General features: G+C 37.3%; 1 protein-coding gene across 2 annotated transcripts; it reads right to left on the bottom strand.

The window, feature by feature from the left end:
- Positions 1-263: 263 nt before the first annotated feature.
- LOC129279236 (zinc finger CCCH domain-containing protein 13-like) lies at positions 264-25,966 on the bottom strand. 2 transcript variants are annotated; one of them, XM_064111211.1, is made up of 9 exons: positions 25,438-25,966; positions 23,820-24,116; positions 22,924-23,119; positions 21,885-22,075; positions 20,627-20,698; positions 17,555-17,674; positions 15,290-15,412; positions 13,569-13,689; positions 264-9,705 (listed from the first exon to the last, which is right to left on the bottom strand). In XM_064111211.1, exons 1-9 carry the CDS (start codon positions 25,878-25,880, stop codon positions 4,612-4,614), a joined length of 6,657 nt encoding a protein of 2,218 aa, XP_063967281.1. In that variant the 5' UTR covers positions 25,881-25,966; the 3' UTR covers positions 264-4,611. The 2 variants fall into 2 exon arrangements, with proteins under 2 accessions (XP_063967281.1, XP_063967282.1); XM_064111212.1 differs by having other exon boundaries at positions 264-9,702; positions 25,438-25,950.
- Positions 25,967-26,820: the final 854 nt, after the last annotated feature.

Genomic DNA, 26,820 nt, shown 5'->3' with positions numbered 1-26,820 from the left:
TTTCGGTGACTTGGTTTTTGTTTGCCCACCCCCCCCCCCTTCACTTGTGCGCCTTGAACATCTCTTACAAGATGGACATGGCGCCTAACAAATCGCATTATATTATTACTATTAATTCAACACTAATTAAAATCTGGTATCATTTTTTACAATAAATTAGGATCACCAGTCGTTAGTAAAGTTGCTCATAACTTATGAATAGCTTTGTGAATTGCCCATCAGCCCCAGATTTCACTGATACGCTTCAACAGAAAGACATCTACAATTCATTTTGGCAAATCGAGACTAGAATTTAATTCATCGGCAGCAGTAATGTAAGTACATCATTACGCTGTATCCTCCAATTCCAAAATGATAAATATATACAATCAGCATCATGTCAAAGGGTACACTTGCTTCTGAAACTCCTCAAATATTTTGACAAATAAATGTGTGTTAAAACACATAGGTTAACACTCTGAATGTTACATACACAAAATATTGATCAGGTATTTGAAAATGAAATTTCATTTAAGAGTTGAGCAATTTCGAAAGTAAAATATTATTGGTAACCAAAACATTCAACCAATTATTAATAAAAGTACTATGATTTATTAAGGGTATTTATAAGATGAACTATTAAGAGAATTGACTACCCACAAAAAATAACAATGAAATTGAAATGAACTTTTTAATTACATATATGTAAAAGTATTCAAACAAAAAAAATCAGACATATTTACTCACAGATAGTCCCATACCAAATGAAACCCCCCAAAATATTTGATCATACGATCCTTAAAATCCAAAAGAATATAATTAAGATGCAACCATTGTTGCTGACTCCACAATCCTCCTGTTGTTAAAAAAATATCACACCCCATACATTTACCAAAATAAATTACATTCTTGGACCAATGAATACCCCCAAACATTGGTGGTAACTTAAATTGGATTCTTTCAATTGGCCGTTGACTGTGCAGTGTTGCGTTATTTTATTGTGGTAGTAAAGACTGATTAAAATGTAAGTATCAATGACTTCAATGCTATGTTGTTGTTTTTTTCAACGGGCGATAACAGAACTTTAAATGTGTGCAATTAAACAGCACCTCATAATTCAATACAAATGATTACAACATTACAAATTATCAACTGTGATTTCATCGGAAGAAAACTATCAATAACTTACACTTTTGATACCCCACAGAAATATTTTGGGCCCTTTTAAATAATCTTAAACAACATTAAATTCAAATTCTGTGGCACATATCAGCTTAGCCAATCAGATCTCATGATTTCAGTAGCTTTTAACAGCAGCTTGCACATGTCAGGAGTGGGAGGTGCTAATGATGAATGGAAAAGGGAATGCGTAATATGACACAATAAACAAAAATATCAAAATGAAAAACTACCATAAGAAATATATAGCTAATCATTACTTGGAAAATTGATAATGATTGTATGATTCAAATCATATTTTTGTTTCTTATTATTACAATAGAGCCCCACTAATACTAGGGTAGATTTTGCAATTTTGTTGAAAGGTAAGTCTTGTCGTAAGGTGAGAGATGGTTTTGTATTTTTTGTATTCCTGGAAATGGGGTCGCTAAAGATGCTAAAAAGTAAAAATATAATCAAAATCACCTTCACTTTGGAGAGAAAACCCCTTTTTTTTTTTCTTTTTTTTTGGGGGGGGTGCATGCTTGTCAAGTTTTCCTTCCAAAGCAGCACTCCCTATAACATCTTTCCCAGGGCCCTGTATACAGAACGCATAAAGTGTTAAAGGGATGGTCTGGGCTGAAAATATTGATATCTCATAACAATAAATAGAGTAAAATTCTCTGAGCAAAATGCTGATATTTCATCGAAATCTTATAACAAATAACAAAGTTATTGAATTTTTAATTTTATCAATATTTTGTGAAAACAGTTATATGCACATCTCATGAATATTCATTAGGTGGGCTGATGATGTCACATCCCCACTTTCTTGTTTCTTATGTTATTACATAAAATCATAAATGTTTCATTTTTTTTCATAAAGTTGCGGCAATAAATACCTAATGCACTTCATTAGTTGTCAATCAAATTGTTTTAGTTCTTGGTAGAAAAATTTTGAATAAACTTTATTTCATATAATGAAATACAAAATAACAAGTGGGGATATGACATCATCAGCCCATCTAATGAATATTCATAAAGACATGCCTAGAACTGTTTCACCGGAAAAATGCAAATCTTTAAAATTCAATAACTTCGTTATTTTTTGTCCAATTTTGATCAAATTTTCAGCATTTTGCTTTGTGAATTTTACTATATTTATTCAGATAGAAATATCTCCAGCCTGGACCACTCCTTTCAGTGTTTGCAAGTCATCAGGTAGAGATGAAGTACTTTCTGTTCTGAAGATTGAATCATCAATTGCTGTCATTTGAGATGATCTCTTTCCTACATTTATATAGGGAGGTTAAGTTCAGCCAACGTAGTCAGCAGAACAAGTTATGGTACACAGACCGATGCTTTTACATTTCCAATGGTACACAAAGCTGATAATTTATGCTTATTAATGCTTTTGATATTATAGGCTCTGATATTTTCATACACAATGTTGAAAGGTGATTTATCCCTGGAGAGCATTTCATCATCATTTGTTATCTGAAATATTTTCTTGATTTTGATTGGCTGAAAAAAAAGGTTACTATGGTAACTATCAGATAAAAAATACCCTGTCAAATAAAACATCCTTGAAGTCACTTTATGAAATGCTACCCAGTTCTGCATTGAGGTAGGCTTCCTAAAACCACTTCAATTTCATGAAATTATACTTACACTTATTTTTATACTGAGAAAGAGTACAAGGAATACATACAGTATTCATATTATATTATTACGTATGATACAACACATGCTTGTTACTATGCCAGGGCAATGATGATCCCATGATAAGTTTTGATTTAATAAGTACACGTTATACCCGGTAGGATGCGAAAGATACTGTATGTTTGAATTTGCCAGCACCATAAGGAGGCTGCGATGAATGCAAGGAATGCTCCCCAGGGAGTGGAAACTGTGCACTTTTCGTGCAGAATTGAAATAAATCCAATGACCGGTGTAGCAATATGCTGTACCACGCTTTGAGCCATTCTGGGAAAAGCGCTATATAAAATTGGCTATCATTATTATTATTATTATTATTATGCAAAATAAGTTTACATAAGCAGTGCATGCAGCAATGCTGAACCAAAAGTAACCGAGAAAATCCAACATTCATTATTGAACGGGTTCTCAAAATATGTGTGCACTGAATTATCAAAGCAACATATACCATGGTTTCAGATCATATATTCAAAAGCAACTTTGTAAATTTGAGCAAATAATGTCTCCACCCACAACCCAATGATTACAGGGACCAAATTATGAATTAATTGCGTCAATCCAGACAGCCTACTAACCCATAAAGGTTTGTAATGAATTGGACAAATATGAAACAGTGATTCTGATTGGTTCATGGTAAGAATTATTAATAAACAATTACTGGGATTGGCCATTGCTAATAAGCAATTAGTCACAAATGATGAAGCCAACATAAATGATCGCCAAATAATATACATTGGGTGATTTCAAGTACGGTGTTGAAATCTGGTGTTGGTGTTGTGACAACACCAACACCAGCCACAATACCGTACTTGAAATAAGGCTGGTGTTGGGATTGACCTCGGAAAATATGACGTATTTCCGGCAGTTCGTGTTGAATGCTGGTGTTGAATGTCGTCTGCTGAACCCAGCACTGCGGCTGGTGTTGACGATCTACGTGCAATTTCCCCATTCACCAACACCAACCCCCAGGGATTGGGAAAAATCATGATTTCAAGTTCGGTGTTGGTGTTGGTGTTGGCAATCTCAAGCTCGTGAACAGGCGGCGAACACAATGAAACATCCCCGTAAAATTAGCTTTTACAGTTAAGATGAGTACAAATCATTTGAGCTGTATATATTTTGATGAAGAATAATGTTCACTCTTTTGAATTCTTGAATTCATTAAAACATTGGTATTCTGTACGATGAGGATTCAATGCATTTCTCTCCGATTTCATTTTCGTCGTCGAGACTTCTCGCGTGAAGTTGAGATGATTTAGCAGCGCAGCGCAGAGGCGTGACGTCATGTGCTATCGATAACGCAATCGGTATCATTCCTCTGAACCCAGCTCGGTGTTGGAGCTCGGTTCAGCGGCCTTTTTACGCTCTCAACACCAACACCAACACCAACACCGAACACCGAACTTGAAATCACCCATTGACCTGTGCTCACACAAAGCATAGGAAACACAGGAAGTAAATCATTGCGGGTAAAATATTCAGTAAAATGTGAAAATAAAGAAATGAAATTAAATTCCATACAATTACTATTACAATAAAAAATACAGATGAGTTATTTTTCAGATTTGATATTAATTGAAATAATTTCTGAAGAAAATGGACATTGGAAATGAATCAAAAAATAAAACCACTATTGAGAAACATACATGTATCTGCAATGTTAACTCAATTCAGTTGAAAACAAATATATAAAGTAGACGAAACAAAAGAACCTGAAGAAGTTACATAATGTACCTATTCCGAAGTGAATGAATGTCATAGCCACCACTGACGGTGATCAGATCGCACTAATTCAAGAGCTGAGGAACACACACTGTACAACTGTGAGACTAATCCTTCTTTGGATTTCGTCACCAACCCCAAGAAAGTGCCCCGTTCTTGGACTTCCTTCACACCTCGCCCCCAATCGTCATCATCCCTTCTCCTTCGAAAACCGTGCTCTCTTCGTCTATGATTCCCATAACCCCTTTGAGAGTGTCTGTGGTAATCTTGCCTCTCCTCTCGTTGAGGGTAGGTGTGTCTTGAGTGATGGTGATTTTCTCTGTAATTGCCGTCATCTCTGTGGTGCCTTTCATCCTTGTTATGGCCACTTCTATGATCATGAGACCACTGACCACCATGACGTCTTTCAGCATTTACATGATCATGATGACGGTCAGATCCATGGCTGAGTCTTACTTTCAGTTGATTTCCATATTCTACAGGATAACTTTCATTCAAGTTTTCATTGTGTCTGTAATTTTCCTGCCTAACATTAACTGCTCGAAACCCATATTGGCCATATCTACTACTAGTGCTTGATCCCTGATAATGGCTGACTTTGTTGGCTTCATGCTCTGAACTACTTGCAAAGTCATCTCTATCTCTTTTTCTAGAGTGTCTATCAAGTTGAACTTCCTTATAAAGTATTGGTGCCTGATTTTTCATACCTTGTGCTTTCTCCAAGGTTCCACTCTCTTTATTTTCTCCTAAATCACCACAAGTCTTTTGTTCATTCTCACATTCAGTACTATCAGTAATATCCTCATCACATTTAGCATTGTCGTCATCAGCAATGTCGTCATCTGGATTCTCAGTCTGGACAGTTTTGCTAGGGCTTTCTTGATCTTCTTCAGAGTCTGTGTGTACAGGACTATTTCTATTAAACTTTCCTACTGTACTACCACCAGTCTCTAGCTTTACAGTGCGCTGTTCTCTAATACTGGAATGAAGTTCTTTACCAAGGTTATGGCCCCTAGTGTCCATGTAGTCCTCCCAACTATCAAAAAGATTGTATTCATCTGCACACTCTGCATCTGAAGTCTCAGTGTTGGACCCTTGGTCATCCTGTCTGAGGGTTTTTTTCTGTTCCTTTGATGATTTGCTATTAGAGCCATAGCTCCTGTAACTGCTACTTGACCTTTCAGAAGATGGAGAGCGAGATTTGTCTCTTGGTGGATGAGAAATGTCACTCCTGCTTGATGATCTACTGCTCCAGCTTCCTGAAGAGCTTGTGCTTGAGCTCCTTGAGGAACTTTGACTTTCTCTCCTTCTTGATAGCTTAAACCGCTTTTTACTCCTCTCACCAGAACTTCTATCGCTTGATGAGGATTTGTACCTTCTTCCAACCGACGAATGATCCTCATATGAACTGTCTTGCTTGGGTTCTTCAGAGTCAACATTACTTGACGAACTAAAAGACACATCAGAATCGCTGTGATCGGATTCATATTTGGGTGGTGGACTGGCAACGCATCCACCCCTCAATCTCAACGGCTCATGGTGCATAGCCTGTTCTAAATCTACAGACAGATGTTGACAGCACTGAGAAGTTTCTGAAATGCCTATATTGTAGGATGTGTTCTCAAGAACGCTATCATCAGCATGTCTGCGATTACCTCCATAGTTTTTTCCACCACCAGCATTCCCACCAACATTGCTACCCCTGTATTGGGAAGAGGGTACAAAAGACTTTGGACCACCTGAAGCACCCCTGCCTCCACCACCTCTACGATTCTGAGAGGGTCCAGAGGCACCACTTTCGTCATCTTCACTGTCAGTGTCCCACTTGCTTTTCACCTTGATGATCTCATCCTTGCAAGAACTGGATGTCACATAAAGAATAGGAGATGGTTCTTTCTTGTCTTCAACAACCGGCGTCAGTTTTTCAGGAGGCATTGGAATATCTTCAATATTCAAAGAGGGCATCTGATGATGCTCACCTTCCTTTGCTTTGGTCCCTGCTTTTCCAATGTCTTGAGAAGAGTCAGAGTGAATCTTCTGTTCTCGGCTATTTGATTCAAATCTGCTCCCAGAAATCCCCTTCTCCCTCTCACTAGATCTTTCCTTTCTTTCCCTAGAATTGTCAACATTTTTTGCTGAATCTCTTTCCCTGGACCGTTCGCGGGACCTTTCTCCTTCTCTTTCTCTCGATTTCCTGCGATTTTCTTGAGAACTGTCTGCATTCTTCCGTGAATCTTTTCTGTCTCTTTCTCTGGACCTTTCCCTTGATTTCCTGCCGTTTTCCCCAAAACTGTCAGCATTCTTCCCTGAATCTCTTCCCTCCCTTTCTCTGGACCTTTCCCTGTCTCTGGATTCCCTACGACGAGACCTGTCAAGATCATGGTATTGGCTTTCCTTGTTTCTATCCCTTCCTCTATCCCTATCATCTCGTATAACATCATGACTTGTTCTTCTCTCAGCATCTCTGCTTTCTTTGATCTTTTCATCTTCTCTTGACCTTGGGCGATCTTTGTTATTTGTTTCATCAGAGTTTTTGTGGTGATCGCCATCACTCAATTTTCGTTCTTTAGAAGGACCTTCTCTATCAATAGATCCACTTCTTCTTCTGCTTTCTTCTTTTGATTCTCTTCTATTTCTTCCTGTGTTCTTGTCTTTTGATCTGTTATCATGTTCCTTGTCTTTCTCTCTCTCATAAGACCCAGATTTTGACCTCTGTTGTCTGTCATGAAAATCAACGGAAGTACTTCTACCACTTCTTGAATATTGATTTTGATTCACATCTTCTCTTGATCTACTTCTATCTTTGTTCCAGGGGGATGGAGAATGTTTGCTTTGACTCTTCTTATTCTCTATAGGAGACTCTTTTCTGGCATTTTTCCCACTATCAGCTGATCTGGGGCGATACCTGCTTCCCTCAGGAGATTCAAACCTACTGCGAGTTTCACCCGATTCCTTTCTATGTCTAACTTTCTCTTCTTTTTCAATATCTCTTGATTTTCGATCACGTCTTTCCATCTCAAGTGAATTTGTGTCATCTTTGAAAGAGCCACTTCTTTTTCGTTTTCTTTCTCTAATAGGAGTACGCTCCTTCTTTTCCTCTTCCCTTTTTCCTTTTGGAGAGAGAGATCTTGATCTCCTGGTTAACTTCAACCTTTCATGACTGTCCTCCCTAGTCCTTGAATGCTTACCAGACTTCGCTTCCTTGTGCTCCTCAACTTTGCCTTTCCTTGGAGGGGATTCAGAGGCAGAAGAATATGACCTCTGCTGTCTCTTTTTGTCTTTCTCGTCAAATTTATTCTTCTCCCTTGATGATCCATCACCACCGAACTCAGAATGTTTATCTAATTTGTCGTGTTTATAATCCCCGGAAGGTTCTTTCCTTTCTGGCGACATACAAGCAGGAGAACGTGATTTTCTTGATTCCTTTTTGTCTCTGTCATCTGACTTATTTCTTTCCCTTGATGCACTTCTGTGTTTCCTGTTACTGGAAGGAGATTCTGCCTTAGAGTGTCTTTTACTTCTCCTTGAACTTTTGTCTACCTCTTCTTTTCTCTCAATTTTTTGCTTACTCCCTGTCTTGTCTTTCATATCAGATTTGCTTTCCTCTTTTTCTGGTGATGATAATCTCTTTTGTCCTTTATGCCCAGCTTTCTTCATAGAGTGCTCCTCTGATTCTTCATCAGAAGTCATTCGTTGTCGTCTTTCATTTGTTGGTGAATGGCCTGCTTCTCTGGATGACTGCCTTTTAGGGTGATCTTTAACTTGTGGAATACTATACTCGCTTGATCTGGACCGTTTCTTACCAATCTTGATCTCCTCTCCTTCGTCTGAGCTGCCTTTGGAAGGTCTCTCTTTTTTAACCAAAGAAGTAGACCGCGATCGTCTTATTGGAGAGTCTCCATCAATCCTGGCTTTGGAATCTTTCTTCTTGTTAGTTACCTTTTGCTGCTCTGAGGAAGATGAACTTTCCAAACTGGATCTGTCTGAATAATGATCATCTCCTTTTGTATTTTTCTTGAACTTCCTATTAGAATGTTCCTCAGTTGACTTGGGTCGTTCTGCGGATTCTGAACTGAAAACCGACCGAGACGAAACTGATGATGCACGTTCCTTCTTCTTTGCTTTCTTCTTCTTGTTCTTCTTTTTCTTCTTGTGGGCTTTCCTGGGAGGGGAAGACTTTCGCTCAGAGTCTGAGCCGGAATCACTTCCAGATGTAACACTATCTGACCTCTTCTTGGACCTTTTATGCATTTTCTTAGCCTTCTTTGCTGGTTTGGATTTTTTCCTCATGGGAGAATAAGACGGAGAATCTGCACTTTCTTCAGAGACAGATGATGACGATCTGCTTCTTTTTATTTTATCCTTCTTTGTCTTCATCTTCCTTTTCTTATGAGACACTTCTTTCGCTTTTTGGTCTTTACTTTCCTTTTTGCCTTCTCTCTTCTTCACAGGCTCCTCATCAGACGATGAAGCCTCAGAAGAGTCACTATCCTTTCTGCTCCGATTCAAATCAACTTTATGCTTAGCTTTTACACTGCTAATCCTCTCCATAGACTTCCGATGGTTTCTTTTATCTGTTACTTTAACCTCCTTCAATTTATCATCATCATTGCTCGAGGATGTCTCTGAAGCATGTTTGGATTTCTTTCGGATCAGATCAGCTTTCCTAGTTTTGCTACGGCTCTTTCTTTTTGGTGAGAGGCTTCCATTTCTTGATCTCTTCTTCCCTGTGAGCCTGCCTCTCTCTGGAGACTGCACTTCTTTCGGTTCTTTTGAGCCTCTCTTGTGCTTCGGCACAGGGCTTGGTGGTTCTGACGATTCACTCTCTGAATCACTAGATGGTTCTTTCTGCTTCAACTTAGAGATCTCTGGCGACGAGCTACTCCTCCTCCTCAACTTCTTCTTTTTCTTCTTCTTTTTTGCCATCTTCAACTCTTTCTTGACTTTAGTATCCCCTTTCCCGTCCTCATGACCCTGGGATTGTTTATCTTTCTTCTTCTTCTTCTTGGTGGAGGATTTTTCTTCAGTGATCATTTCTCGAAGTTGTTTGGCAGATATCTGTTCCTGGGGGGACTCTTCGGATGATGTAACAAGCACTTCTTCCTCACTGTTATCCTTGACACTCTTCTAGCAATGAAATATGTCAGTCAATATAAAAACAAGGACAATAACAATTTGAAAGAGTTGGTGCAAAATAATATCAATGTGATAAACAATGATAGGAATTGAATTAATTACAAAAGCAAATATAGGAGACATACATGTAAGATGATGGGCAATTAGAATTCAGTGTTAGTTGGAAAAAAAATGAACATCATTACAAGTCAAAACAAAGCGTAAATCAATGTGATAAAAGATGAATTAGGAAGAGGAAATCATTATTTTCATCATAATTGTCAAGTCATATTCATATTATTTTAAATTCATTTATTGATAACAATGAAAAACAAAAGAGACCAATCCATAAAATTGTATGGAAAGAGAACATACCGTACAGCAGTGATCAATGGTGAAATCAACATCAGGTGACGGATGTTGGGTAGATTGTCCGTAGCAATTGATAGACATAGAATAGCATAATCCATTAAGAGCAAGGAAGTCAGAAGTCCAGGAGTACCCATCGTGTAAAACAAAGATAAACAAAATATATTCATCAATAACAAGGTCCGATAAAAGATAAATGTTCAGGGGAGCATTTTCATGAAGAGATTAGTCAGTGATTTTCACTGAATAATCTTCTCTGAGCCAATCAAAATAAACCTGGACAGTTCAATTATAATGCATCTAAGAACTTGGGTTGGATGAATGGTTATCAAGATGCAAGCACTGTACATAGAAAATAATACATGGGACTACACAAACAATTACCTAAAGGCAGTGCAGCATCATGAAACATCTAGGCCATATGGACAATTTGTATCAACAAAGTGAGCATTAACCCTTATTAAACTGGGGGGTCAGTTTGACCCCCCCCCCCCTCGACAAATTTCATCACTACGCCGTCGTGCAAAGTTTTTTGATCGCGCCGCTCCCTGACTTTTTACTTTCAAGTCTTGCGCATCTTTTGAGACCAAAATTGCGATGCCCGGGAACGCTGTTCTGAAATTACGCAACATTTTGTAAGTGCATGTCAGACCCGAAATTGCTCAAAAACGTGATTCCGTGTACAAAGTCAATGCACATTGTGTTTTTCAACCAAAAATCATAAATGTATGATTATTTGTACTTTTGTTGGTTTAAATGGATTTATTTTATGCTATTTATGATCGCAGAAGGGTCCCCGACAAAGTTCATTGGCAAAAACAATAAAAACAAAGGTTTGAAAAAACAAAGAAATACATAAAAAATTTAAAAACCAATAAAATACATAAGAAATTAATTATATTTTTGCAATTTTTTTGTAGATATTGGTTTGAAATGTAATAATTGATACTCCAAACAAAAATTAGCATTCTACTAGCTACATAAATTGAGTTAAAGGCAAAAACATACACAAAAACAATATTTTGGGCAAATTTCATTCGCTTATTTGCATACAGTGTAATTAATTAATTAAAAATATAAAGAATTAATTTTTTAAACATTTTACCATACAGTCTTGTAGTTTACATCCGGCTCTACGCGCCGAATTGACCCCCCCCCCCCCCCAGTTAAGATAGGGTTAAAAGAACTAATATATGCCTTGACTGCAGATTTCAGAATCATGCAATACATTGACATTTACAGACACACACACATCCACATAATATCAATAACAGATAGATAGCATGGGATCTTTATTAGGTGAATGGTGCATGCACCCAATGAATGGCATTAATGCGTATTTGTCTTTTTAAAATATAAATGCTCCTTAAAATTATTCATCATGTAATCAACACATGACCTACCCCAGGGTTATTTAAATCAATTGTGCAGAGAAATAATCCTTTCTTGTTCTAATAAGTATCAGTTATTAGAGCTGCAAACTTTAATATTCACATTTCATTTTCAAGGAGAATTCACTGACCAACTGGAGAGATTTTTTTGTGAACTACAAGATATTAAATTAAGTCAGTGACCATGATATAATCAGCACTTTTTCACACGAGACCACTCCATTTTCAAGGAATTTCCTGCATGGAGACTGGGCAGCCCTGACTTATACTCTCTCGAGATTCCTAACCAGACAGACAGAAAGGTACATTGTTGGTAACACTATTAAAAGTAAATATATATTTTTTTTTTTATGCTGAAAGAGAGAGAGTGTATCTTAAGCAGCCCAGACATATCTCCCTCTTTTAATTTCATACTCTAATTTCATCCTAGTTTTGAAATGATTTCACTGGAAATGATCCCCTCACCCTTGCATCTTCTTCCCTCACACTCCCTGCCCGCCTCCTCTGCTTCCTCTTTGACATGTCACTGCTTGAAATACATCTTTAAAATTCACCTATATGCCGACAGCACCATCTAAAAAGGACCTGAATTATTCAACACTCTGAGGCTTGCCACCGATCTCTGAATACTGGAGGAAGGAAATCTACAAGTACAAGCTTCTCCTCCATCTCCAAATTCCTCTTCTCCTTTGTCTTGTTGTTCTTTTTTTTTCATCTCTTTCTCCTCCTACTACTCCCCTCTTCTGTCTCTTTCTCCTATGGCTCAGTTGGTACAACCGTTATCTTGTTATTAGGTGAATCAGTTCAAAGCAAAGACTATTAATCAATTCTTACTCTGCTCCATGGATGGGATGTAAAATCACTGGTTTTCTAGTTGTTAACTGTACCAATGGTTCCATGATGATCTGCTATAAATTCCACACACTAATCCAATGACTGACTTCAATCCTGGAATCAACACTATACCCTACCCTCAACCTCCAATTCAACCCTAACCCTAAATCTGAAATGAAATAGAGCCCAAAGCAATTGTGGTACATGTTAGAATGAAGGTCATGTCACCATTCTAACCAACATTCATACACTCCATGCAGCACTCAAAGTAAAATGGCACAAGAATATTGCAACCTCAAAACCTTAAAGGCCTTGGAAATACACAAACTAAAAAGATCAATGCCAAAAAAATTCCTGCATTGAAGATATCTATATAAATTCAGGATTACATCAACAATTTAGGAGGAAAATGGGAAGGAATTTGAGAAGCTGTTTTGCCATCTTCCCCCTTATACTTAAATAATAAAACGTCTCTGTAGGAGTGCTCTATACTTATGTAGTATAATAACCCAGGTTTTGAATGAATGAATGAATTAATGAATGAATGAACAAGTTTACAGACAATCAGTTATGAATACATAGAAAAGCAAGGATAATAGGAACCAGAAAATAGCATGAATGCTAGTCAAGTCAAGTTTTAGCAAAAACTTATGTAGTATAATAACCCAGGTTTTAGCAGAGCAGCTGTTAAGCGCTTTGGCATTACACAGAATAAACTCCTTCCAGGATACTGTTTACCACACCTGGGTTGAGTGCAACACAATATGGGAAAAATCTTGCTGAAGGAAATTTAACACCTGTAGTACATGTAGGATATGAATCCGCAACTCTATGATTATTCCCCAAATTTATTATTTGCCCATTTTCCTTCAACTATGGGATATTTAGAAAAATATTTTTTTGCTAGATTATTGCTTTTTCATTCACTTTGTACATGGAATCATGCCATGGAGTGAAAATATCAGTTTTTTTCAAAGTGAAACTAGCTAAAAATTAACCAACCTAAAATATTTAGTCAACCCTGACGTTATTACAGGCTTATTTGTCTCACTATGGACAACCTTCAGTTCTTACTCATCCACTGACAGTTTCTAAGATTTCTAAAGTACTTTTGAAAATCACAGCAACGAATCAATTTTACTAGGTGTTTTGATGAGGCCATGTGGTGGGGGTGAGAGTAATCATATTTTAAGGAGTCTCCCTGACAACAATGGGTGCTTAGTTGATAACAATGAAGCAGTTTATCTATCTCACATCATACAACCTTCACCCTTTACTCACCCGTCTAGAAGTTTTCTCAAGTCTTTGTAAACACACGAGGGCGTCCTTGAAATCTGGGTTGAGGTCCACAGCGCTCTGATAACAATCCTTGGCTTTGTCTTTCTCATTGTTATCTTCACATCTATGAATATCAAATAGTGGAATTTTTAAAACATCATCCAGCGTTAAACAGAACATGTGGAACGCCTCTGGCAGTCTCGCCTGCATTATGCAATTGGATATAGCAGCAGTGCTGCCTTTGAAAGCAGCTAAATAAACTGTCTAAGTTATGATGCCAATTCTTCACATACTTCCAACACGGCCAGAGTTCATTGACCTTCAAATGACCTTTGACCTTGGCCATGTTCCTGAAACGCGCTCAGGGTATTCAGGGATACATTGCTGCTCTTATGTCCAAGTTTCATGAACTAGATCCATACACTTTTAAAGTTACGATGACAATTCCACAAATACCCCCAACATACCAAAGTTTATTGACTCTAAATGACCTTTGACCTTGGTCATGTGACCTGAAACTCACACAGGATGTTCAGGGATACGTGTTTGCGTTTATGTCCAAGTTTCATGAACTACATTAATTTTCAAAGTAATGACATAAGATCGATATACCGATGGCGCATGCGCAAAATAAACTCAGCCAAATTCGTGCAGGCTCCCTCGGTATATCGATTGGCCAGTTTTGTTTGCAATTTTGAAAGCTAGTGAGCAAACGCTGCCTTTCCCTCCCCCCCCCCCCTTTTTAGGGTCTGGCTACTGCCTCAATGTCAGGATTTTGTTGTCTGTTATACCTTTATCCATAGAATTGAGGTGGGTGCATGATTTCTTTTTTTTAATTTTGGGTGTTTTTGGTACCCCAAACTCAAAGGTACCCATATTAGTGTTTGTTACCTGTGGCAGCCTATGGTTACCTTCTGGGCTCGGAGCTCTCTGGGTTAGTTTAGGGCTAAAGCTAATGGCTAGAAAAAACAAGTGGAATGCCTCTGGCGGTCTCACCTGCATCACGCGATTCAATATAGAAGCAGTGCTGACTTTGAAAACTACTATAACTCGCACAAGATGTTCAGTGATAGTTTGGTTACTCTTATGTCCACGTTTTATGAACTAGACCAATACACTTACAGAGATATAATGGTAATTCAACAAATACCCCCAGTTTGGCCAAAGTTAATTGACCTTACATGACCATTGACCTTGATCATGTGACCCGAAACTCACACAGGATGTTCAGTGATACTTGATCACTCTTATGTCCAAGTTTTATGAATCAGATCCATAAACTTTCAAAGTTATGATGGTAATTCAACAGATACCCCCAATTCGGCCAAAGTTCATTGACCTTTGACCTTGGTCATGTGACCTGAAATGCACACAGGATGTTCAGTAATACCTGATTACTCTTATGTCCAAGTTGTATGAACTAGACCAATATACTTTCAAAATTATGATGGTAATTCAACAAATACCCCCAATTCGGCCAAAGTTCATTGACCCTAAATGACCTTTGACCTTGGTCATGTGACATGAAACTCAGGCAGGATGTTCAGTAATACTTGATTAACCATATGGCCAAGTTTCATGAACTAGGTCCATATACTTTCTAAGTTATGCTGTCATTTCAAAAACTTCACCTTCGGTTAAGATTTGGTGTTGACGCCGCCGCCGTCGGAAAAGCGGCGCCTATAGTCTCACACTGCTATGCAGGTGAGACAAAAATCACTTACTGTTTTCCTTTCTCATACAGAGTCTGACACATGTATCTATTGGCATTCTTATGAGACGGTTTGATTCTCAAAGCTTCAGCAAAATCTTTGATGGCCTTGGACAAGTTGTTCTGGTTTGCAAACCTGAAAAAATAAAAATAAAAAGTGAGCACAGATAAATTTTTTTTCTTCCAAACATTCACATGCAATCAGTATCTAATGGTAGTGATTCCACCCTGAAAATTTCAGATTCTCAAAACAAGTAATGAAATGCATGTTTTTCGGTGGTAATTTATTCAGTTGTCCAAGAGTGGATAAAATTCCACACATTATACACCTAACCTGCACAAGTTTGTCATCAGTTTTGTTGTAAATATGTGGAACTTGTGTTTAAACAAGTAAACATAGGGTAGTAACTAAAAAAATTATCTATCTCAAAGGCTCTGTTGAGCTTGGCAATAGTTTGGGCTATGCCCCTCAAAGCAGTCAATAAATGTACTATATCCATTACTCTTACAATGCCCCCCATGCAACAAGGCCTTCTACATTCTTTGCATCAATCTCCAGGGCTCTTTTGAGCTGTGGCGACCGCACAGAAGCGTTGTTAGCGTAACAGAACGCTAACATTAGGGCCAGTCACACCTATCACAGGTGACCACCGCATTGTTTTCACTAACAGAGCACTAAAATAGGCCTACCGGTATCGATAAACTCACAGAAGCTTAGCCGAATTCCTAATAATCTAACAATAAAAGGCTTAGCAGAAGCTAACAGTGGCGCTAATGTTAATACAAATCACTAACAGTGCCAAGGGCACCAATAGTGACGATGTTAGTGAATAATTTCTCTCTTTAAAGTTTGTCTCCCTTTCTTATACCAAGTAATTTAAATATACCTCGACCGAATTAAAGGGGTATTCTGGGCCCAACAATATATGAATAAATTGAGTAAAATTAGATGAGCAAATTGCTGAAAATTTCATCAAAATCTGATTTAAAAAAATTCTTGAATATTAAAAATTAAACACTGTATTTTGCAACTGATATTACTGAGCAGCATGTGGCCATGAATATGCAATAAATGGAACGATAATGCCATATCCTCTAGCTCTTTCCCCTTTTTCTGATTTTATTGAAATGAACTCGTAATTGTCTCAAATGTATGTATGTCGCCCGAGTAACAAATTGATCTTTGAAGCAATATTCTGTGTGGACAAAATTTAAATAAACCTAATTTTGTATGATACAACAGACCCTCATTGCATATTCCTAAAGACATGAATATAAATTTCACTGAAATAAGGGACTAATGCAAAATTTTAAGATACCATATTTTTTGTACTCATTTCCAATTTTTATCAATTTGTCAGTGTTTTGTTTGTCTCACTTTACTGTTCAAACCATATTATTTTCTTCAGCCTGGAGTACCCCTTTAGGAATAGGTACATGTATATAGCGGGGGATGTTGATTAGTGCCAAGATATATGATCCTTTTCAAAGATTCTTTTCTTCCAAGATAATAGTGTTTGAAGACATTTTTATGAATAGACCCTACATTAGAAAGAACAATAACTGATGAAATTTATCGCATGGTAACCATCATTGGCAAATACTCTATCATGAGCATGATGAGTGAAGTCTGTGAAGAGCATTTTCAAACAAAAGAAACTGATGAAAAGTGGGATTGCATTTTCTTTTTGTACACAATCTCCATCATAATATCATGATAGGCAATTTTTTTTTATCTTTTTTAAGCTGATTCTATATTTTTTTAATGAAATTAGTAAATATATATTTACTACCTGCTGCCATTTCATGTTTAAAATGTAATAATAATTCAATTTTGTAGGCCTATATGATAATGAATTACATTCCTTAACCCTTTCCTAGACAAGATTTTAAACTTGTAGGATGTGCAAATAATCGTAACTAAATCTAAGTTAAATCTAGATCACTACCATGACTACGCACAAATTATAGATTTTGCCTAACTCTAATCCCTTAACAACAGCTTTCTCTGCCTTCTGTGCGGTAATTCTACCCATGTTGTTAGGAGCTAATTTGTTAATGGATAATACTATACAGATTGTGATGTCAAGCGTTGATCTCAGATGTAAATAATGCATTATAGCCATCGCGGCAAGATTACCGGTTAACAGGGCCCTTTGTTAGCGCAGTGTTAGTGAAATGTTACGCTAACAGCGTTTCTGTGCAGCCGATACTGGTCAATAGTGTTGTCTATGCCCCTCAAAGCAGTCAATAAACATACTATAACCATTATACTTACAATGCCCCCCGTGCAACAAGGCCTTCTACATTCTCTGCATCAATCTCAAGAGCTCTGTTAAGCTGCTGCATGGCTTCAAGATAACGGCTTGCTTTGAAATGCTCCACACCTCGAGCAACACTGTCAAGAAGATGTTCAATATACATGCAGTTACTTCCTGTTGCATCCTTTAGGGACATGGTATATTTTAGGATAGTGTAGTAGGTTTCACGGTACACCATGTATCTTTCTTGGCCAAGTGTTGGTCCTGAAAAGGACTTGCCCAAGATACATGGTGTACCGTGAAACCTACTACACTATTCTTCTTTGCCATGGAAACCTTCAGAATTACATATATATTTTAGGATTTATGCCATAGGGTGATTCCACACTAGAACTTCAAAAATATCATAAATTTCAACATGCTTTCAATAAGTCATAAGTAGTGTAATATTTTACTATGATACCTAAAATTTATGAAAATTATGATTTGTACCCAAAAGTGAAGTCAGATATAGTTTTTGGGGGAGGAACAATGGAATTTTCAATTTTCAATAATTTTGCTTAAAAAATAGTCAAGTACAAACACTGCCTGAAAAAATTATTGGCAAAGCACGAGAAGATTGAAAATATTGCAGGTCAATGGAATAATGTATCATTGATGGTTCCAAATAATATCTACAACATTTTCATGATCCATAATAGGGGCAGCCCTGATTTTTCCGAACCTATTTTTGGCAATGTCCCGTACGACACATGAAAATGCAAAAGTTTTTCCTACAATTTTATTTTTGATGATGCAATCTCACAATATCAGTTTCTCTTTCTTTGACCCATGGGTGATCGATTTATCCCATAAGGATCTAATCACTGCCCTTCATTTTTCAATAATTGTCCTATAAAAAGTTGTCCCGTACGACACAGTGTGTGTCGTACAGGACATGTCCCGTACGACACACAATATATAATGCATTTAATTGCAGGATTTGGATTCAGAAACTATAAATAGTAGGCCTTTTTTAATTCAAGTAATTGATTTGACATAAAGTGAACTGAAAAAAATACTTTTTTTTATCTCCATAGAACATGAAATAGGTGATTCTAACCATTTTAATTGATTTCATGTAGGTGTATTCTTTTGTGAATCCCTTCAGCTAAACTGGTGATTTTCACTGGTCAGAGCAAGTTTATTTCTTTGTCACTCAGCATGAAAAGAAAACCTTTATAATTGATTGACCCTAGCCTGGAAGATGACTTCCTCTTGCATGCTAAGGTGGAATTATTATAAGATGTACATGTACACAAAAATAAATTACATATCAATCAACTATTTGGACTTCCCTTGATGATTACTAATTTTTTTATATACAGTATTGAAACTCCTTACTTTTTTCAAGTTGTAAACAAAAAATCAGGAAAATAAGACAAACCATGTTGTTCAAAAAAGAATCTGGAAAATAAGACAAACCATATGGTTTCATGAAATGCAGAAAGGTTTGAAAAAGTAGAACCGCATTTCTTTAGAAAAAAAATATTTTGTGGAATTACAAGTGACAGTTGTGACATATATCATGTATATATACATTTTATATGAAAAAATTATAACATTTTAGCCCCATAATTTACACAAACAGTTTCATTCATTTATTGTTTAAATAGTGTATTGGAAATCATCAATTAATTCACTAAAATATAACTTCACACAAAACCTCAAGTTTTTCAGCTCGTAAAAATGCTGTGAACCCTTGTGCATTTCCCATCATGAAAAAAATGATAACATATTGCTCCCGATTGTATAAATTGAGGTTACTTAATTATATTGTCCTGAATGACTACTTATTAAAAGACTTTTCATTAAAAAGGAAGAATTTAGGGGCAATGCTCCCCTTCTGATTGATAAAAAGTTCATTGTTTTATTCAGGCTGCCCAGTACAACACGCAAGTGCCTGTACAACACACAAGTGTCCCGTACGACACACAAGTGTCCCGTACGACACAGAAGTGTCCTGTACGACACACAAGTGTCCCGTACGACACATTATTTTGTTTATGATATATTGACAAAAATATTCAGCCAATAGCGGTTTCTAACATAATGAATGTCTTTAGTTTGATAGGATTATCTTATCATCAGCCAAATATAGTGATTGAAGAAGTCAAAGAGAGACATAAAGTAAGAAAGTTTGGCTTCAATTCAGAGATGTCCCGTACGACACATTTTGAGTGTCCCGTACGCCACAATGTTCTCGAAAATTGTAATTTGCTTTACTTATTCCTGAATGTTTATTTTGCTTTCTTTCATAGATGTGTTTGTTCTTGGGTAATTGAATATCAATTTGAGTTCAGTTTTTATGAAAATTATCTGTCCAACTCACAGACTTTAGAGTACAAACTTGAGGTTTCGAAAAAAGCCACTTTTTCTGCGTCCGTACGACACATTACTATTTTAAATCTGTATTATACAGGATGTGAATTCAAGTCATGTTAAGTCTTGGTTTTTCTCACACTCTGGTACATGTAGTACTTGATGATCACCTTTAGTTACTGGAATATTTGTTGTTTTTCTTGTCAAAAAACTGTCAAATGTTCTCTAAATGTCCCGTACGACACGTATGGAATCACCCCATACTGTTCTCCAACCTCACAACATGTCATTTGTGAGGACCAAGAGAGAGTAAACAGCAACATCTCAAGAAACTGAAGCACACTGGGGGATTTATGTATGGTATTTAAGTATGGTATTTGGTGTTGGTGTTGAGAGCGTGAAAAGGCTGCTAAACCGAGCTCCAACACCAAGCTGGGTTCAGAGGAGCGATACGGATCGTGTTATTGATAGCCTATGACGTCACGCCTCTGCCCTACTGATCATCTCAACTTTAAGCAAGAAATTATCGACGATGGAATGAAATCGGGGAGAAATATAATATAAGATCATTTTGGATGAGAACAGAAAACTTGTAGAAAATGTGGGTTCTACAACAAACGGTAATTTACCAAAGTGAGAAGATTTAGGGGATTTTTTAGCATCTAATACAAGATTATTTTTTAGCATCATAAAGACTCAAGAATCATTATCAGAAGAAACCGTCTTACCTTTCCATGGCCCATTTGTGAGATTGCCATTTCCTCAATGCTTCTGCATGCTCCTCTGTCGGGAAATTAGCACTGAAAAGGAAATTATAAAAAAAGTCATCAAACTTATATCAGGAGCATTGTGGCCCAGTGGATTAGACTCCGGACTTTGAAACAGAGGGTCGTGGGTTCAAATCCAAGCCATAACGTAATTTCCTTCCGCAAGAAATTTATCCACATTGTGCTGCACTCGACCCAGGTGAAGCGAGTGGGTACCCGGTAAGGATATATTCCTTGAATGCTTTAGCGCCTATTAATATGGCGGCTCAGCTACGGCCGGGATAATAATATGATACCAAGTATCAAAGTGCAGTTGAGTATATGCACAAAGTAACTGCGCTGTATAAATGGACATATTATTTATTATTATGTTTTCAAAATTCATGTTTTATTTAATCATTTGCCAATGATAACAATACATGTGAGTCTCTGTTAGATGCTTATCATCCCACGCAGCCCCAGGTTCCTGAGAATCTGGCCTTCTTCATTTCCACATTCCAAGAAATCCTTCAAGCTTCTATGGATACCAGACCAACCCTGTGCAACTGGCTGCCACAGGGTCTAAAAATGCAATCTCTACGAGCAAACCAGAGGTTCCTTTCGTTCCCACGTGTGTTTAAATGTCAATTTCATCTTCCTTTTTTTTTCTTCCCTATCTGTGTTCTCAAAGTGCCTTGAGCATTTTTCACCAAAGAGGAAATAGTGCTCTCGAAGTATATATTATCATATAAGTGCATCTAACATCTCCGTCATCACTCATCAGTCTATACTTTCACAATATCAGTTCTAAATGAGAGGTATGCATTTATAACCCAGTCTGGCAGACCTTTAATTGTTTATGGGTTACAATCATACATGTTTATCTTCAATTTTATTGAGAGTATTACTTCATAATTCTGTCTCAAATGCTACTAGTTTTCAGAGGTAAACAAAATTCTACACTAAAAAGCACTCAAGGATATTAAGAATAGCAATTAATACAGAACCACTTCAGTTAATACTTGCAAGTGTTTTTGGTCTTGGCAAATTATTACAGAAAATAACACGTTCATATTAGTCAATGAAACATCCATCTATTTCGAAGGGAGACTACAAGCCTTCATCCAGGGGAGTATTTCATAAAACAAATATTTCACTGACAATTGTTATAAGCTACTGAAATCCTTGCATCTGATTGGCTCAGAACATGTAAACCTGCCTAGGAAAATGCTTGACTCACCTCTGCAATCCAGGCATCAGGGAAGGAGGGGCTGTATCGTCTATATCAAGCATGTTAGCCAGGCAGGATACATTATAAGGGTTGTCAAAGCCTAGAGTATTGTCTAACATCTCATCATAGGACTCCTGTGTCTCTCGCTGGGTTTGAGAGCGACGGTAATGCACAGGAAGCTCACCTTCATTGATGATACCCTGTTTAAGTGAATAGGAGATAGTTTCTGATTAATTGTTATGGTGTTTTATGGTGTGGAGGAGCCATGGTGTATTGGTTCTGACTCTCGCCTTGTAAACAGAGCATCGTGTGTTCGAATCCCACCGCGGTCTGGCGTCCTTTGGCAAGGCGTTAATCCACACTTTGCCACTCTCGACCCAGGTGCTAAATGGGTACCCGGTAGGATGTGAAAGTCATTGCAGCTTGTCCAGTACTGTGTGCGCCTCACAGGCGACTGACTGGAATACTCCCCAGGGAGTGGAGGATGTGCACACATTGTGTGTGGGAATGACTGATTGAATCCGATGACCGGGGTAATAATATATCTGTAAATCGCTTAGACAGGTCGTTCCGATGTATTAAGCGCTATTTAAAAGCGGACTATTATTATTATTATTGTTTTGCTTTGTTGGGGGGGGAGTAGTTCTTTTGGAAAAAGGCAGGCAGGTACAATGCATCACTTTAAACAAATTGAAATGGGTAGGACTTTTTTAGTATTGGGAAGGGATGAAAGTATGGAAGAGAGCAAGAGAGGGAGAGAGAGAGACAACAAAAGAGAAATCGAAAGAAAATGAGACGAACCTGAAAAAAGGACAGAACCAACATCAATTTCTGGTGAGATTTAACGTCACTTGAACAAGGAAAAATAAATTACCATTAAAAGTAACCTCATAGGCTATATAATAAAAGTACAATTTACAACAAATAATAACACTAATTCATATTTTAAAAGTAAAAATAATTAAGTAAAGCTTTTTTAAGTTGCAGTGGAGGACATTTGATCAAGGCCTAGTTTCACTGTTGGTTTACGTCTGTAGAGAACACTTACTAGAAGGTTTTCATCATTCTGTTCACCCTGGTTGATCATCGTCAAGATGACCTTCTCGTTGACTGCATCCGTCTTCACTACTCTACACCGGACCACATCGCCAGCACGGAAATCTTCAAGCTGAGACTTCTGGGAGTACCTATCACCGAGCTCTCCCTTCGGAAGCAGTCCAACAATGTCACACTCTTGAAGATACCTTCAATCAAATGAATTTAGAAAAGAGAAAAGAACAGGAGAATATTTTATCAAATATTACAGATTAAATCCCTGCAAGGATAAAACTGACCTTCCACTTCAGAGATCAGCCTAACAACATGACAATCTCAACTAAACCTTCTTAATTTTCATTCAAAAATATATAAATGTAAACACAAATATAATTATGCTTTACAATCGATGGCTGAAAAGACAGTATAAATACATTGCTAATTTTATGAAAATAATTAAGTGATCTAAATTATGTCAACAATGATATGAACCATTCTAAGCTTTTATCTCATTTTGTTGAAAAGGTGCAAACATGATCTAGAAATGAAAATTCTTGTTTTTGTCTCTTTTCATTTCACATATATGACCAATAACAATTCATCATTTGTCATGCACTTATAGAAGCACCAAAAAAATTACAGGTCATAGGATTTTTTTAGTACATTTTTTGTGGTACCAGCCATGGATCGGGGGGGGGGGGGGGGGGGCTGGGTACAAGGGGAATTTTATAGCCCCCAGCCAAAAGTTCCCTCCCCCCTGCATTCCCTGTGCCTCTTTATCTTTAGGTGAGGATGAAAAATCCCCTGTTCGGGAGTGAACAGTGAACAAAATATTTTAAATTGTAAATTCCTGGATCCACCTGTTTGGTACCAAAATTAAAGGCAGCTAGAATGTCATAAGTTTGTTACCTGGCATCTTTCCCACACAAGCACACCACTTGCACAAACATGCCAAAATCTTTGATGGCCACGATGGATCCTGCAATGATATCGCCAACGGCAAGGATCTCAAAGAGTCTTTTCCTAGACTGGTCCGGAGGAATGACCATGAACTGCTCAATTGGGGGTAAAGTAGCATAGTAGTCTAGGTCAACAGTGTCCTGGAGGCTTGGTAACGTGGTAGACTCTTTGGCTCCTTGAGATGGCTTGAATAGAAGGTGGGCTTTCTTCGATATGAAATTATGGAGCTGGGATACAAATCCATCACTGAAAAAGTAAAAGACCAAAAACAAATTTAAGCTATCACTTCTTTCAACTTGTTTCATTGTGTAAGCGATGCAGAATGTACAGTGCTCAGACAAATAAGGACTGAAGTTAGCGATCAAAGTTCATGTACATAAATGTATGCGGGTGTGCATGCATGTGGGTTTACATTCTCATAATTTGGTTAGCTAACTTAATTCAGTATAGACCTACTTAAAAAGAAAGCTTGTGATGAAAATTGAGTTAAGATCCCAGTCAAAATGAAGTTGTTCCTAATGCTCGATGTGGTTTCAATTCAGGTAATTCATTAATTATACTTAAACGTTTAGACCCCTACTGGAGAGTAAATTTGGGCATTACTTGAGATGAAATAATTGCTAAGAAGTACATGTAACATGTTTTGTACTAACAACATGTCTAACAAACAGGCATTTGAGCTGGCTTGCATGGCTTCTTAAAAAATCTATAAAATAGGATCTATATTATAGAAGGCTCAGAGTAGGTTAGATCCACATATCTACCTATTTGATTATGGTAGTAGCTTAAATTAAAGGTCAAGTCCACCCCAGAAAAAATGTTGATTTGAATAAATATAGAGAATGAATTAAGCATTATGCTGAAAATTTCATCAAAATTGGATGTAAAATAAGAAAGTTATGACATTTTACAGTTTCGCTTATTTAAAAAAAAAACAGTGATGTGCACAACTCAGTGACATGCAAATGTGACAGTCGATGATGTCCCTCACTATTTCTTGTTTTTTATTGTTTGAAATATTTCATTTTTTACAGATTTGACCATAAGGACCAACTTGATTGAAGCATATATATTAATGCCAATTGCAAATGTTCAGGGAGGAATTAATAGTTGTTTCACACAACAGGAAGAAAATTTGAATATTTCATATTTCACATAATAAAATACAAAAGAAATAGTGAGTGATGTCATCAGTGTCCTCATTTATACCGATGGTCGACAAGGATGTGAATATAACTGTTTTGTGAAATTGAGTGAACCTTTAAAATGTCATAACTTTCTCATTTTACATCCGATTTTGAAGAAATTTTCAGTGTTAGTTATGCTTGTTGGATTTTAAAATTTTTATTCGAATCAACTTTTTGTTGGGGAGGACTTGTTCTTTATTTGTTAAAACAAGTTAATATCTGACTACTGTGTAGTAGACCATCTCAATATAATGAAATAAATTTGAAGTCTCATTAAATCTCAGCCTCACAATAATAAAAAAATGACAAGTCGTCATGCATTGACAATGATCAAAGACTCAAAGAGTCACGCATGACATAAAAAGTTCATCCTTTCTTACTCTTTAAACAATTTGGTCTTGGTGGACAGGTCATCAAATGGCTCATGGAGCTCCCGCGGCACACCAAGTGGTAGAATTTCCGGTGAAGTGTCTGATTTTGAAGACTCTTCGGCACTTGATTCCGCTGTTGTTGAACGCGATTGCACATGAACAAGATCTCGCATGGTCCCCGTCAAACGTACGCTATCTTGGTAGGGAGCCCCCGGGGTAGTGTCGGGGTGATTCAAAGCCGATTCCCGATGGTTGTCCTCCCCTGCTTTCTGATCAGCAAGCTGTTCATCGTCATTCTCTTCTTGCATGAAAATGAAATCTTCATGGAGATGCTTTTCTGTGAGGACTGAAAGATTCTGACCATGCATACGCACGGCTTGCTGGAACAAACTTCGTTGCATTTTCTGAGAGACAACTACAGGTGAAAAATCTAACTTTTTACCACATCGCATCTAGCGACATTTTCGTGGCCTATGCATCGTAAAGGACCTTACTTTCAGAGATAGATCACACGTGAAAATCTGGGTTTTCGTCGTTTGGTGTTTTCACCCAAAGGGTACCCTATAGGGGAGGCGGGGGGGGGGGGCGTAGAGATGATCCATGAATACATCTCTGTGGCAGGTAGGGGTACATTCGGCCCATGCCCCACCCCCTTTTTAATAGGTACCAAAAATATCTGTGAGGCTTTTTATTTTGCTTGTAAATTTCTTTCTAGAATTACAAAATGACCTCGATCCAAAGATTTGTATATAGTGAACACCTTTTTTTTTGTGGGGGGGGGGGGTCGAAAAATCTTTACTGTATAATAATTACACCTTATTGGAAAATGGATCCGCCCCTGATATGGGGTGGGGGGTAGCTAGTCGCAGTTACATCAGCATAGTGTATGCCGCTCTAGCTCATATAGGTCACCGTTCTTGTGAAAAATCCTTAAACAATGATAAGCTAGAAATCCTGAAATATAACCCCGTTTTTCTGTCTTGAGTTAATGACATTTTTTAGGATGGGGCTTTTCAAAATGTTCTGCTCATAAAACATGCATCTCCGAATATCATACCCAGAAAAAAGTTGATTAGAACCGATTGTAAAATCAAACGCCATACAACAAAAGCGTTACAACAATGGCATTAATACAAAAGATTCAAACGGTTGAACATGCAATGAGGAGCTATAGAAATATTTCATTAGCGGCGTATCTTGACAAACGACGTCCGGGGAATATACATTATATATATATATATATATATATATATATATATATATATATATATAGTGTGTGTGTGACAGAAATGGATGAAATTAAGAGACAATGGTAGGCGTAGCTTAAATCAAGGTTCCCCAGAGCTATCTACCCTCATTGGAAATTATTGGTGATGCCAAAAAAATGTCTCT

Source organism: Lytechinus pictus, chromosome 16 (genome assembly GCF_037042905.1).
Source record: "Lytechinus pictus isolate F3 Inbred chromosome 16, Lp3.0, whole genome shotgun sequence".
In the NCBI taxonomy this organism is placed as follows: domain Eukaryota; kingdom Metazoa; phylum Echinodermata; class Echinoidea; order Temnopleuroida; family Toxopneustidae; genus Lytechinus; species Lytechinus pictus.
The sequence above is the reverse complement of the archived record's forward strand: the minus strand, read 5'-3'. Positions and strand labels throughout refer to the sequence as shown.

What these genes read in the sequence shown, in the direction of transcription:
- LOC129279236 (XM_064111211.1), bottom strand. Translation starts at nt 25,880, where the DNA reads ATGCGATGTGGTAAAAAGTTAGATTTTTCACCTGTAGTTGTCTCTCAG. An exon ending in CTGTATGAGAAAGGAAAACA is followed by an intron (nt 13,690 to 15,289) that starts GTAAGTGATTTT and finishes TGATATTCATAG; the next exon opens with ATGTGAAGATAACAATGAGA. An exon ending in TTGAGAAAACTTCTAGACGG is followed by an intron (nt 9,706 to 13,568) that starts GTGAGTAAAGGG and finishes TTTCATTGCTAG; the next exon opens with AAGAGTGTCAAGGATAACAG.